Source organism: Crinia signifera, chromosome 1 (genome assembly GCF_055691185.1).
Source record: "Crinia signifera chromosome 1, ASM5569118v1, whole genome shotgun sequence".
Lineage (NCBI taxonomy): Eukaryota > Metazoa > Chordata > Amphibia > Anura > Myobatrachidae > Crinia > Crinia signifera.
This window is the reverse complement of record NC_139217.1, coordinates 375940763-375954083: the sequence shown is the minus strand read 5'-3', so window position 1 is coordinate 375954083 and position 13321 is coordinate 375940763. Positions and strand designations below refer to the sequence as shown.

Sequence of the window (13321 nt, the reverse complement as noted above, 5' to 3'; positions counted from 1 at the left end):
GCTCCCCCCCACAAACGTTTTGACAAAATTAGCCATGGGTAACTCTAAGGGTTCAATAAGTTTTTGGTACTCTGGTTTGCAAACTGACACCACAGAGGTGAAATCCCCTATACAAACAAAATGGGAGGAGAGTTTGGCGTGCACTCTCTCCCAACAACAGTGGGAAAAAATCTATAATACATCACACAAGATATCGAAATGCAGCAACCACATAGAAATGCATTTCAAACTCCTGCATAATCTGTACTTCACCCCTGCTAAATTGCACAGAATCTGGCCCTCAGTCTCCAACTTATGTTGGAGGGAATGCAACGAGATAGGAGACAGCTTCCACATTTTCTGGGCCTGCCCGAAAATAAGACCATTATGGAGAAAAGTCTTCGCCCTTGCATCAAAGATCCTGGGAGTTCCTGTCCAAGAGTCCCCTATGCCAGCGCTACTCCATGTCTACCCATCAGATATCCCCCACCCCAAATGTTACGTATTAGGCCACATTTTCATAGCCACACGAGCCGCAATAGCTCAGGATTGGAAAAAACCCTCTCTACCCCCACTCAGTAAAATCATTAGGAAAATCCATCACTCATTCCAAATGGAAACAATGGGCCTACCCACTTCCATCATTCCATCCAACTCAATAACGTCCTGGTCTTGCTGGCCGGATTATATTACCTCACCCGAAGGGGCGAACCTATTATTTGACATTGCCTAAATAACTGGAGAACTCTCCCGGTATAGTACCACATATTATTCACCATGCTTTACTGTGACACCATTTCAGATTATTATTTTATGTTTCTTTTTTTATTATCAGTCTCGCTCTCTGTGCCAAATGTGACAGTGTTAATGCCTATTACACCGATTGCTGTTTCTCATGTGTATCGTATATGTTGACTTGCTCCCATTTCCCCCCCCCCCCCCTCCACCCCCTCCCCATCTTTGTTCTGTATCCCCCTCCCCTTCCGTGCTAACGGAACAAAACCTTTAATAAAAACTATCTTGGAAAAAAAAAGAAAAAAAAAGAAAAACAGCATGATGTATGGTTACATGCCAACGGATCATCCCATCTGTCATGTGGCACTGAAGGTTGATTGCTGGTACACAATGTGATGTGTACAAAATATTGTTTAGTGTGCACACAGCTTTAGAAAAACAAATATCCCAATACCTTCAACTTATGCATTTTTACAATTCAGATGCTGATCAGAATATTACTTAACACAGCTGAGTAATTTTACCTATGGAAAACCTAAATAAAGGTGTTACGGCGTTATCCATTATCTGTGGTAATTCACCACCCTAACAAACTTGCCCGGGGCTATCCCATTAGTCCTGATGCTAGCACATTTTCCCTGATCAGTGTGGCAAACATACACAGGTCCACATCTTTTGCAGACCCTATGTAAAAAAAAAAAGTTCAACAACAACAATCTGGCATATATCATGATAAAAAGCCCATTTTGTTAATGCAAAAAACACACACAAAAAAAAACCACATGGCTAATAGGATCCCCCTTCATTTCAACAGTATAAAGTAAATACATTAAACCAGGGTGCACTCCACAAAATACGCATGAGAAATCAGCATCTCACTCTACAAACCTTGTCCTGTTGGGAGATTACACTTACACATCTCCTTACATCCCTTATGGTAGCAGTGCCCCAAAGTGATCAAATTATGACTTAAGGGGGTCAGTTCTATTCAAAACTATGTGAATAGCGCTGAGATGGTGCTACCGGCGCTATTCTAATAAGAGCGCTGCTACCACTGACTAGTGGATTTCTGCTCGCACCAGTCCTAGGGTGCGAGCAGAAATCAGACAAAACTAGGGCGGCAATGCTGTTTTGTGCAGTAGCGCAGTTCAAACAGCATCTCTGCGAGTCACTTTAGTCGTGAGTACCAGCATTTTACAACTTAGCAGTGCGCAGATTACAATCGCGCCGGCAGCTCCCTCCGATCGCTATTTACATAGTTTTGAATAGAATCGAACCCAAGGACAGTTAAACGTTTAATATTCCTGATTTGGATCATAGCAAAAAAAAAAAAAATTAAAAAAATTACAAATATAACAAGTACCCTCTGCCTAGCTGTCCATTCAATCAGATTCTGTCTGCCACCTAGTGACGGCCCCATCTAGGCAAGTAACCCAAAATACAATATGCATTACTGAATGAAATTTATAATATTCCAGAATTCAAAACACCTGCAAAATACTTTCAAAGACATGGGAAACAAGGTTGTCTGCCCTGAACACAATATCGGTGTCATTGGTAAGCTACCTCTAAAATATGGATATAGGACTATGGGTAAATTCCCATGAATCCATTTTGTCATTAATTACGATTTTACTGCACTATTTCGTCATTTGGATTTCAAAGCAGACTACAATTTGTTGAGTTTTATTTTAGTACTATGTATGGTTTAGGAATTTAAACAAGTTCCAAATTAAAATTGATATTTGTGAACATAAAAAAAATAAAATAAAAAAAAAACTACAATAAAAAACTACCACGGCTTCTCTCAGTCCAGAACTGAGATGCAAAATAAGAACAAAAAAAAAAAAAAATATATAGCAGGACATAACAGGCTTTAAATTTGACATAACACAAAGTTTGAGAACTCTGGCATAAATTCAGTTCTGCGGAAAAGGAGGGACACCTGGCTTTGACAATTAGTGCACACATTGCTTATTCCTTGATGTTAAGATTTTTCATATCAAAATTTCAAGTTGGAATGTCATGGGGATCTTACCATTAATATTTGTTTAGGGCAATGTGAAATTCTAATATTGCACATTTATTGCTGTTAAATACATATCATTTTTTTCATACATCTGTTTCATAAACTGTTTTAGAGCTGATAGATATCTATCTATAGCTATAACATTTCCAAAATTAAAAAAAAAAAAAAAAAATATATATATATATATATAATAATAATAATAGGAAAAACCCTTTTAATCTTTTTGGCCATTTTAATCTTTTTGGCCAATAGAAATCAGAGAACTCGAATGAAAAATTGTAAAAGCAAAAAAAAAAAAAAAAAAAAAAAAAAACAGGCTTGCATTGTGAAAAGTGGCAACCAATGAGATTCTAGCTATCACTACTCTAGTATCATCTACACAATTCAAACACAATTGACATGTTGCTATAGACATCGAAACCTTATTTTCACTTAGGCTATGTACTGGAATGGTATGCCTCATTGTAGTCAGTCATATACAATGACTAATTTTGGTTAACCTGAAATAGAAACTGTTAAAAAGTCAGAGAAATTGGCGTTTTCAAATTTTGCTTCAATTTGATTCAATTGTTTGCACAAAAGCGGTCATTGCAAGATGCCAAATGGAGAAATTCAATGGTTTCTCTCTTAAGGCCCCAATAGCTGCTCTCTGTGGCATTTCACCTTGCAGCCCACGGAGGTGGCAAGCAGGAATGTGCAAAAAGTCAGCTATTTGGCCACCTAAACAGCACTATAGCTGTGTACACACGGGGGTGATAGGGGCTGAAATCGCTGGAAATATGGTCGCAGGCGACCATATTGCGAGTGATGGGAGTATGCCCGGCCATAGATCGCCGGATGCGCGCTCCCGTTTTCAGCCCCGTTCTAATCGCTGGTCGCAGGAGCTTGCTCCTGCGACCAGCTGATTACCTCTGCGGCTCCCCCAGCAGAGGTTCCCTTTCATCAGCGACCATCTCTGGTCTCTGATGAAAAGGAGAAACTGAGCAATATATGGCTGAGCAATATATCTCCCCCATGTGTACGGGGCTTTAGTGTCATGCCCATTACTTTGACTGATTTAGCAGTGTCTAGCAGCAAAGCCAGCATGTTTGTGAGCAAGGGAAAAAAACCAAGAAAAATAAAATGAATAGCATCCCTCAATCTTTGGTCACTTTAGTCAGGGAACAAACTGCCCCCACAAATGTACTTGATACATTCTATACCACACATACAATCATGTTTTATTAATATGTGGGGTAAATGTAATGGAGATGGCTTTGGATGAGAATACAACAAATGTCTAGGAACATAAAAGTTCAACTGATGAATGAACAGGACATAGAAAGAGTTCTGGACAACCATGTGACCGGTGCAACCTTAAAACAATTACTGGAGTTGCTGAAGATATTGTCACTTTCTGTTAACAATTCCCAACATTGACAATGCACTTCTAATCGTGTTTACACAAGGTGAAACTTTCCCTACAATGTTAACTGTATAATTCAAACCAATTCGAAGTCAAATGTTTTCACAACAGTCAACATCAGTGTAGTGTAAATTGTACAGAAAAGTAGACTTCCCAGGCAAGACTAGGTAGTATAAATCTAATGTAAAAAAAGTGAAAGTCAAAAAGCCAGATCTCGCCGTGTATTTACACACTATGGTCCAGTCACAAAAGCAAATTCTCTGGTACTTATGTATTATCTGGGCTCCCATGTTAAATGCACCCCATTTTTTCATACCCCTACTATCCAACTACGCATGGAGTTGATTTTATATAGTGTGGCGAGCGCAGTGAGCCACCGTGCCCGAAGCGTGGGGAGCGCAGCGAGCCCCGCGAGGGGACGCAATCTCATAAGAAAAACGGGAGTCCAGATACTACATAAGTACCAATTCTCTCTCTAATCGACAAAACCATGTGCACTGCAGGTGGGACAGATGTAACATGTGCAGAGAGATGAAAGGTCCATACACACTGGGCGATTATGCCCAGCAATGATTGAGGTTATCACTATCACTGGGGGGGGGGGCAATGTCAGCGAATGGCTTTCCATAGCACAGAGCTATGGAATGCCGTCAACAAAGCCGCTCATCTACTGCATCAATGATGCGGGAGCGCACAGCAGCGCTCACAGCTGCCCTCAGGAGCAGTGTGAGGAAGGTACCACTCCGGTGCCGAAACGCGTTGAGCCATTTCTTCATTTGAGCTCCGGACCAGCATTCCATCCACACTACAGGACCCTGCCTTCTCCAACCTTTGTCAAGCAAAGTGCTATTCGCCTACTGTGGACCATTCCAGACGGACTGCTCATTGATACATCAGGGTAACCAACTTACCAAGCTGGGTAACATTCCGGAACTCTTTTACCTTCCATACCCCCATATTCATTGCAATAATCATCCGTATTCCATATCTATGTGATGAACTATCTCCACCACTAAATAATTGGAGATCCTCAAGGCCTTATCAGAGACCAGATATATTGTGGAGAAACTCTCCATTTCCCTCTATTATGCCGGAATAATTGGTTGCAACCTTTACCCATCATTGTTGTCACACAATTTTTGCATTTTATATATATTTATTTAATATTGTTATATTTTATCTTATGTATGTATATACAATAAATTATTACATTTTACAGTTGTGATTCTCTCAGTGAAACCCAGCGCTGCTCAAAACCCAAGCTCTGGAATATGTCACCCCAACAAGTTTCTAAGGGGTCTGCTACCTGAGTGTAACACCCCTTTTCCGCTACCAACCTGGGTCAGACCCGGTAATTTGTACCCGGATCGATCCCGGGATGGACCTGGGGTTTAAGACACATTTCCACTACAGTGCTATATCAGCCCCGTTTACACTTAACCCAGGTAAAGCCTGTTTTTTCCTATAGATTACATAAGAAAAGGCCTTTACCAAAGGGGAGGTCATAAAACAGGGCCACAATTAAACAAAAAAACATTTTCTGATTAAAGAATAGAAATTTATTTGAAAAAGTTTTGCCTTTATTTCAGTCCCAAATATTCAATATGAAACCTTTTCAAAAGTGTCTTCACACACGACACGTAAAACTATTGTGAAAACTGTTGTCTGCAGTATACCTCAGCCATTGGTGCACCTAGATATGTACAAAATGCATATAAACATACCCCAGAAGCTACAATCATCTCTGTTTTTCAAATATACCGGGTTGGGAGCGTTTCCACTAACCCTGAACCCATGTGCAAACCGGATGCTACCCTGATCAATACCTGGGTAGGATTCCCGCGGAATCCAAACCGGGTTATTTGACAGGGAACATTTCCACTAGCAGAAAAACCCCACGGAGATTACGGGTTATTTCTGCTAGTGGAAAAGGGGTATAAGCAGATGCCTTAGAAACCTACTGAAGATACTTTTGCAATGGACAAATGAGGCAGGTATTTTATATCTGTGGTGGTTCCCTGTATATAGATTTAGAGGATCCTTAATATTTGGAAGTTACCACTGATAATGTTTTAAAGTCTGTCCACCACTTGATACCACAGAAGGAATTTGGAAGTCCCAGTAAGAAAATAAAAAATTTAAGCGCTTTATAAAAAGGAGACAGAAAAAATAGGTCTATAAAGGAATTACTAAAATGGGAGTTTCATTGAAGATGGGATGTTGCCAATCCCATCTAATTGTTTAGCACCTTCTAGAAGATAATAGATGGATTCTGATTGTTTGCCCGTAGCAACATACCATCATCATCATCAATAGAACTCCCATCTTAGGAAATAAACCCCTAAGAACAGGTCGTTGCAATGAGGAAAAAACAAAAACCTATAAAATGAAACCTTATCAAATATGTTACAGTAAAACAATAAACGGTACTTTTTTCCTAGCACGGCGCTCATCGGGTCCTAACGCATACCTTAACTTAAGGTATGCGATGTGACCCGACAGACCCGATTTTCTGGCTTTTTTTTTAGGTTTCCCGACAAATGTAAAATCGAGTCCATCACATGCCATTATAATGGCATGCGATGCGACCGACCCGATTGTACATTGTAAGCATTGTATGTAAGGTTAAATTCCTATGTAAAATCGGGTCCATTGTATGCCATTATAATGGCATACAGTGTGGCGAGCACAGCGAGCCCCGCGAGGGGACGCGTAATACGTCTGAAGTAATGTGCGTGCGCTCGCCACGCTTCGGGCTCGGTGGCTCGCCACACTATATAAAATCAACTTCACGCCGACATGGATAGTGGGGGTATGAAAAGGTCCGAGGACGCGTACCACCACCCATCGCGGGGTCGCTACGCTTCGGGTTCACGCGGATCGTGGCATTAACAAAGGGAGGGGCATATAATGAAAAATGGGGTCTGGGGGGCATTTAACAATGAGTCCAATGTAAAATCAGGTCTCAGGGACCATGTAAAAAAAAAAAAAAAAAAATCGGGGGCGCCGTGCTAGGAAACAAGTACCCAATAAACTGCCTGTTGAGAACACTAATGGGCACAGGAAACTACTATGATAGGTTTGTACTATGCACTTTGTTTTCCTGCTCACAGGCACAGATGGGGCAATTGTCATTTGTGAGCGTTTAGTTCCTGAAGCTATTGTATGACCAGCCCTGATGCTAGGCATACACAAGACCAAACTTCTTGTGTTGGATGGAATAAAAACCTTGTAATGGATGGAAGCAAATGTTATTTGTAATTCAGTAATTTGATCCCAAAATCTGGAACCTGACAAAGACGGCCATTCACAGGCATAGTACCGTATATACTCGAGTATAAGTCGACCCGAATATAAGCCGAGGCACCTAATTTTACAACAAAAAACTGGGAAAATATATTGACTCATGTGGGACCATCACTCAAGTATAAGCCGAGGGGTGGCTTTTTCAGCATAAAAAAATGTTCTGAAAAAGTAGGCTTATACTCGAGTATATATGGTACTTTAGTTGAATATGTATGATTTAAACAATTTGCTCCAATACAGTACCAGATTTTCAGTCCAACCAACAGTTGGATGAAAGTTGGTCTAGTGTATGGCCAGTACAAGGCTGCACATACTTGCTCACATCCTCCCTGAGGTGCAAGCAGAAATTTGTAGCATGACTGGTTTAATTCGCACAGGAAATTCCACTTAAATGTGGCTAACCCCAGACACTCGCATGTCTATATGGCTGGTTGTGCAAAATCATTCAATCACCCCCACAAAGTGTTTTCTCATTACTTGTAGGAGTCAAACCTTATATCCGTGATTAATTTGCAGGTACGAATCATTACGGCAGACGAAATTCGCCAGAAAGTGCATACTGCCCCATAGGGTAGAGAGCAATTGTCAGAATGTGAAGGGTAGGAGATTGTGTTCCATTGTCAGCATTTTAACGCCATAGCAATGGCACCTCACACCCTTCACATTTAGTTTGATGTGAGAATTGAAAGGAGCGGTGTCCTCACAATAACCTTGTTTCTCCCATACGTTAAATAGACAGCTCACACAACTTGTTTTGGAGTAAAGCCCAACAGTCAGGTTAATTGGTCTAACTCGGATTTGTGTGATAGAGCAATATAAATATAAAAATATAAAGATATTACGAAAAAATAAATAAAAAAACACACACAACAGTAACGTATGCAAACCTATCGGATCCCATGACACTATTACACTGTGATTCTGAAACTTTCTTGAATCACAGCGCCTTATAGTATCAGCTTTTTTTTTTTCTTCTAAGACCCCGCAGTGCAAAAGTTTCTTCTTGAAGAATCAACAATAAATTAAGTAAATTGCATTACCTGTCACCTTTAAGGTGTGTACACAACACTATACGATAATCGTTAACGCATGCACTCATTGTCTGAACATTCAATAAAATGTTGACTATCATAATTGACATTCAGTGTGTATGCACTATATTCTGGGAAGTACGCAAACATTGCTAATGATATTGCTCGTGGAGTATTTTGTAACACCATTATATTCAGTTATGTGGTGATGAAGATCGTTGTGGTCTGAAATGTAAATGCAAGCCACCAGCAGTGATTTTGCCCACTTTGACCATAATTTGTTACAGTTTCAAGACATCCCACAAGGTGCCTAGGCACACAGTCTAGGAATCACTGCCATAACAACTTGTGACTGGGAGAGGTGGTATCAGAAAAAATTATATATTTCAGGGGGGATGGGGGGAGGTTGGGGTTAGTTGCGCGGTATGAATCAGCCTAAGATGCTTCACTAACAGAAGCAGATTCACTTGTGGTAGGAGAAACGTGTTCCACTGTGAAGCTCTGGATCTTAATAGATAATTACTTATGCACCAGTGAAATAGCCCCAAATGTATCATCATCATATGTTAGAACAGATAACACCAGTGTTTAAGAGGTATGGGCCGATATTGCTCAATACTCACCTTTCAAATTGACCATTTTAAAGACTAATGCTGGCCATACACTCATCCGATGTGGCCACTTTTTCACCAAATTCAGATGGATTGGGCTGAGAAAGCTAGTGAAAAGTGGCCAAATAAAATGCGTTTGTCCATATGTGGCCCTGTGCGTGTGACATCAGACTTTCCTGCTGGTCCGACCTTTCACCTGGACAGCTTCCTGGCAACGGGATCGCATGTGATACATTACAAGCAAAGGGACCACATGCGATATATTGCATGCGATACTGCCACCCAGGAAGCTTGGGTAGTTCAAGGGAATTCTTTTGCAACTTCTTGTTCAGAGAAGTCATAAATGTGTGTACAAACCTTGTGATTGCTAGTGCCCAATTTTGATTAAGCGCACTGATAATTTTGACTCACTTTGTTCACTGTGATAGTTTGATCTACTCAAAATTACCTTGCCTGCAGTCTGTTTTGCTAGGTGATTCTGACAGTGGGGCCGCCTGTTTAAAATGTGCGGTTTTGGCTAACCGTCTATACGATTTTTGACTATTTACTCAAAAATTGCACCATATGTACACCCTTAAGTGTATGGGGGTGTTAAGACACATTCCCAACTCTTAGGCTGTGTACACATGGGGGCGATTTTGTCTAATATCGCGGGCAATATGGTCGCTGAGCGTCCATATTGCCCGCGATGGGAGTGTGCACCAGCGATATACAGCCGGGTGCGCGCTCCCATTTTCTCCCCCGTAGTGATCGCAGGAACATGCTCCTGCGACCAGCTGATTTCCACTGCCAGGCTCCCCCGGTAGTTTCTTTTTCATCAGCGACCATCTCTGGTTGCTGATGCAAACGGGACACTGAGCGATAAATTGTTCATCGCAAGTGATATATTGCTCGGCGATATATCCCCCTGTGTGTATGGGGCTTGAGAGGGCATTCACACGGGGCGATTTTTTGCTATTTTCTGTCTAGCTTGCATAGAAATTAAGCACAAATCGCCCCGTGTATACCTATTGTGATGCGCGGTCCCACAAATCGCCAAATCAGATATTTGGTGTATGTACCACATAGAAACATAGCATTTGACGGCAGATAAGAACCACTTGGCCCATCTAGTCTGCACCTTTTTTAAACATGTTACCTCAAACCATATTTGATACTTATTTTTTTTTGTAAGGATGTCAATATGCCCATCCCAAGCATGTCTAAATTGTACCACTGTATTTGCCTCTACCACCTCTGATGGGAGGCTATTCCACTTATCTACCACTCTTTCTTTGAAGTAATGCTTCCTCAAATTTTCCCTGAATCTTCCTCCCTCTAGTTTCAGTGCAAGTCCTCGTGTCCTGTTGCTCCTCTTCCTGTGAAGAATGTCTTGTTAAAGCCCTTGATATATTTGAAAGTTTCTATGATGTCCCCCCTTTCCCTTCTCTGCTCTAAAGTAAGATATTACTATTAAGATCTTTTAGTCTTTCCTGGTACTTTTGTGATGTTGGCCATGCACCATTTTAGTTGCTCTTCTTTGTACAGTCTCTAATGTATTTATATCCTTCTGGAGATATGGACTCCAGAACTGAACACAGAACTCTAGATGAGGTCATACCAATGACCTATACAGTGGCATTATTACTTCTTTATTTCTACTGCTGATACCTCTCTGTATGCAACCAAGCATCTGACTTGCCTTCTTCATTGCTTTGTTACATTGCCTACCTGCCTTTAAGTCCCCTGAAATAGTGACACCTAGATCCCTCTCTTCCTCAGTAGTTTCCATTATAGTGCCATTTATATTATATTTAGTCTTTGGATTTTTGAGACCCAAGTGCATGATTTTGCATTAAACTGTAGTTGCCATGCTCTTGACCATTCCCCTAATCTACCTAGTAATCTACTAAATATCTAGTCAAATCTCCTAGCAAGTGCATACAAAAGACAGTGGTTAGCAGAGATTGCAACATGTATCCCATGCCCATCGGATCAGAGTCATAGATCATACATGCTGCATGTACGACCTCTGACTTTACCCTGCAGCGGGAGCGCATGCAAACCATCACCTGCAGAAGGACTGCATGCGATTGGACAGCTCAAGGGGGAATCTGATGACAGTACACTGCTCTGAGAAGTCAGAGCAGTGTATGGCTGCCTTAAAACCACTTAGCACACATTTCTCTGTGTGTATGTCCCTTTAAATATTGTCAACATCATTATCTTAATACTAAGCTGTAAGAAGACAGGTGAAAACTATTACGTTCAGGCTGGTAGTTAATCAAAAAGATGATGGAAAAAAAAGTAGTTTAGTCCTGTAAACCATATTTACAGGCTGTTCATACAATTATAGCATTTAGCAATGGAAATTCTTAGATAAAAAATACTAAGAAAGAAAACTATATGGATGTGTATACAAAGCTACAATTTTTTTTAGATTCTGGCATATACTAAACAAAAGAGAAAAAAAAAAACTCTGCTTTTAAAAGGAGTATCGTACTCGTTCATAATCTGCGTTGAGATCCCCCACCCCCCGACCACACTCAGCCACAAGGCAGGAATGCCCGTGCACAATAATCAGAAACTAGACAGAATCAGCGACCGCTGCAGCAGCTGAACGCTCCAAATGTCAATGGGTGATCAATAGATGGATGCGGGGCCCAGCGGTGAGCCGGGCAGCGCTGCGGCAGTACAGCACCTGGGGGTGGCAGGCAGCATTCCTGGCACATGGTTTCTGTGCAACTCACACGCCATAAGGTCACTGAGGCAGGAGACGTGCCCTTGCCGTGCCCCGCACACCCAGCCCTTCTGCCCCCAGGGGTGCCCCCTGCATGGGATGACGCGGGGGAGACATGCCCTTGCCGTGCCCCGCAGCCGCTGTGTCCCTGCAGGAGAGAGCAAGGGGGAAACAGGGGAGAGTGGCAGGAAGCGGCACACACACACATAAAATGCGCAGCCGGCATAGACGCCCTGTCTGCCATTGGAGAGCACTGCGGATTAACCCCTGCTCCGCCGCACAACACATGGGAGCGCTGCACTGACAGCCGGGCACTGCCATCCCTACAGCTCCCTACGCACCCGCCACCACCCTGCAGCCAGTACGTGATGCGGGGTGCGAGGATGGCAGCCGGGCACCTCCATGCGTCACCCCGTTTCCAGTGTGGAAAGAGCCATGCGGCTGGCACACACTGGGGAACTGCGGCCGCGCACACAGCGACAGGCCGCCCGCTGGGCCGGAGAGAGGAGCCCGCGGCCTAGTCCCTTTATTTCCCCTCCTCCCACACCCGCAACGCCCTTTACTAACATGGCTTCCCCGAGAGATCACCCACCTGCCCATGTTCTGCCTGCCTCCTCCTCCGGGCGCCGGCACGCTGGCCCCGCCGGGCTTCCTGGTATTACCGGTCTGCTTCATGGACATGACGGTCCCATAAACAACCGGGACTCGCAGCAGCTGACGAACCGAGGGAAAGGGGAATCGGCGGCTTCTCCTCCGGGCTAAAAATCAGCCACGAACGTGGTAAAAAAATAAAAGAAAAAAAACTGGCAGCGATCAGAGCGCGGGCCTAGCGGCGACGTGACGCCAGGGAGTGTGGCTGGGGGCCGCGCCGGGTGGGAAAGATCGGAGCGGGGAATTCTCCACGGTTGCCACAGGCAAGCAAGACCAAAACAGTCTGAGGAGAACAGGCCCGCGGAAGAATATAGCCAAGTGCCGTTACTATATCCGCCAACACCGTATCTGCGATCCTCGCGTCACCATCCACTACTTAATCCAACCATAAAAACAAGTAACGTCTGTACTGACCAAATGTGAGGGTCAGCCAGGCTGCGGGGGTAGCTATAGGTAAGGGGGAGGAGACACGCCAGGAACTATTTACGGGAAGTCGGAGGGATACCTGGGAGAGGGAGGAGTAAGGCAAAGAACACGTGAGCCGGTTTGTGCTGCTGAAGTGGAAGCGGTACAGTGTGATGCCGGGAGGGAGTGATCTGTGTGTGTGTTGCTGCTGCGCATGTAGACTACATACACATGTATGGCTATAGATTGACATACATGTATGGAGGAATATATATGTGTACAATATATACTGTATACAAACGTGTGTGTATTATATATTTATTTAGACACTTTTTTGTGTCTTAACCATTTTGCTAGGTCCAACAAAATATGTGTGAATCAACTTTGTTGTATTTTAAAATCAAATTACAAATTCTTATATTCCTGCTTTACTCATAATTTACGGGTTGT

The 13321-nt window shown here is 42.8% G+C and overlaps 1 protein-coding gene across 8 annotated transcripts in view; it reads right to left on the bottom strand.

Annotated features, from left to right (window-relative positions):
- The window catches only part of ATXN2 (ataxin 2), a 78538-nt gene extending 65605 nt beyond the window's left edge, over positions 1-12933 (bottom strand). For 2 of the 8 annotated variants that reach the window (XM_083151411.1, XM_083151415.1), the window contains exon 1: positions 12408-12932. In XM_083151411.1, coding sequence (XP_083007537.1) covers positions 12408-12496 — 89 coding nt within the window. In that variant the 5' untranslated portion in view covers positions 12497-12932. Of the gene's footprint in view, positions 1-12407 lie in introns of all 8 variants that reach the window. The other 6 variants (XM_083151409.1, XM_083151413.1, XM_083151408.1 and 3 more) reach the window with 4 other exon arrangements.
- Positions 12934-13321: the final 388 nt, after the last annotated feature.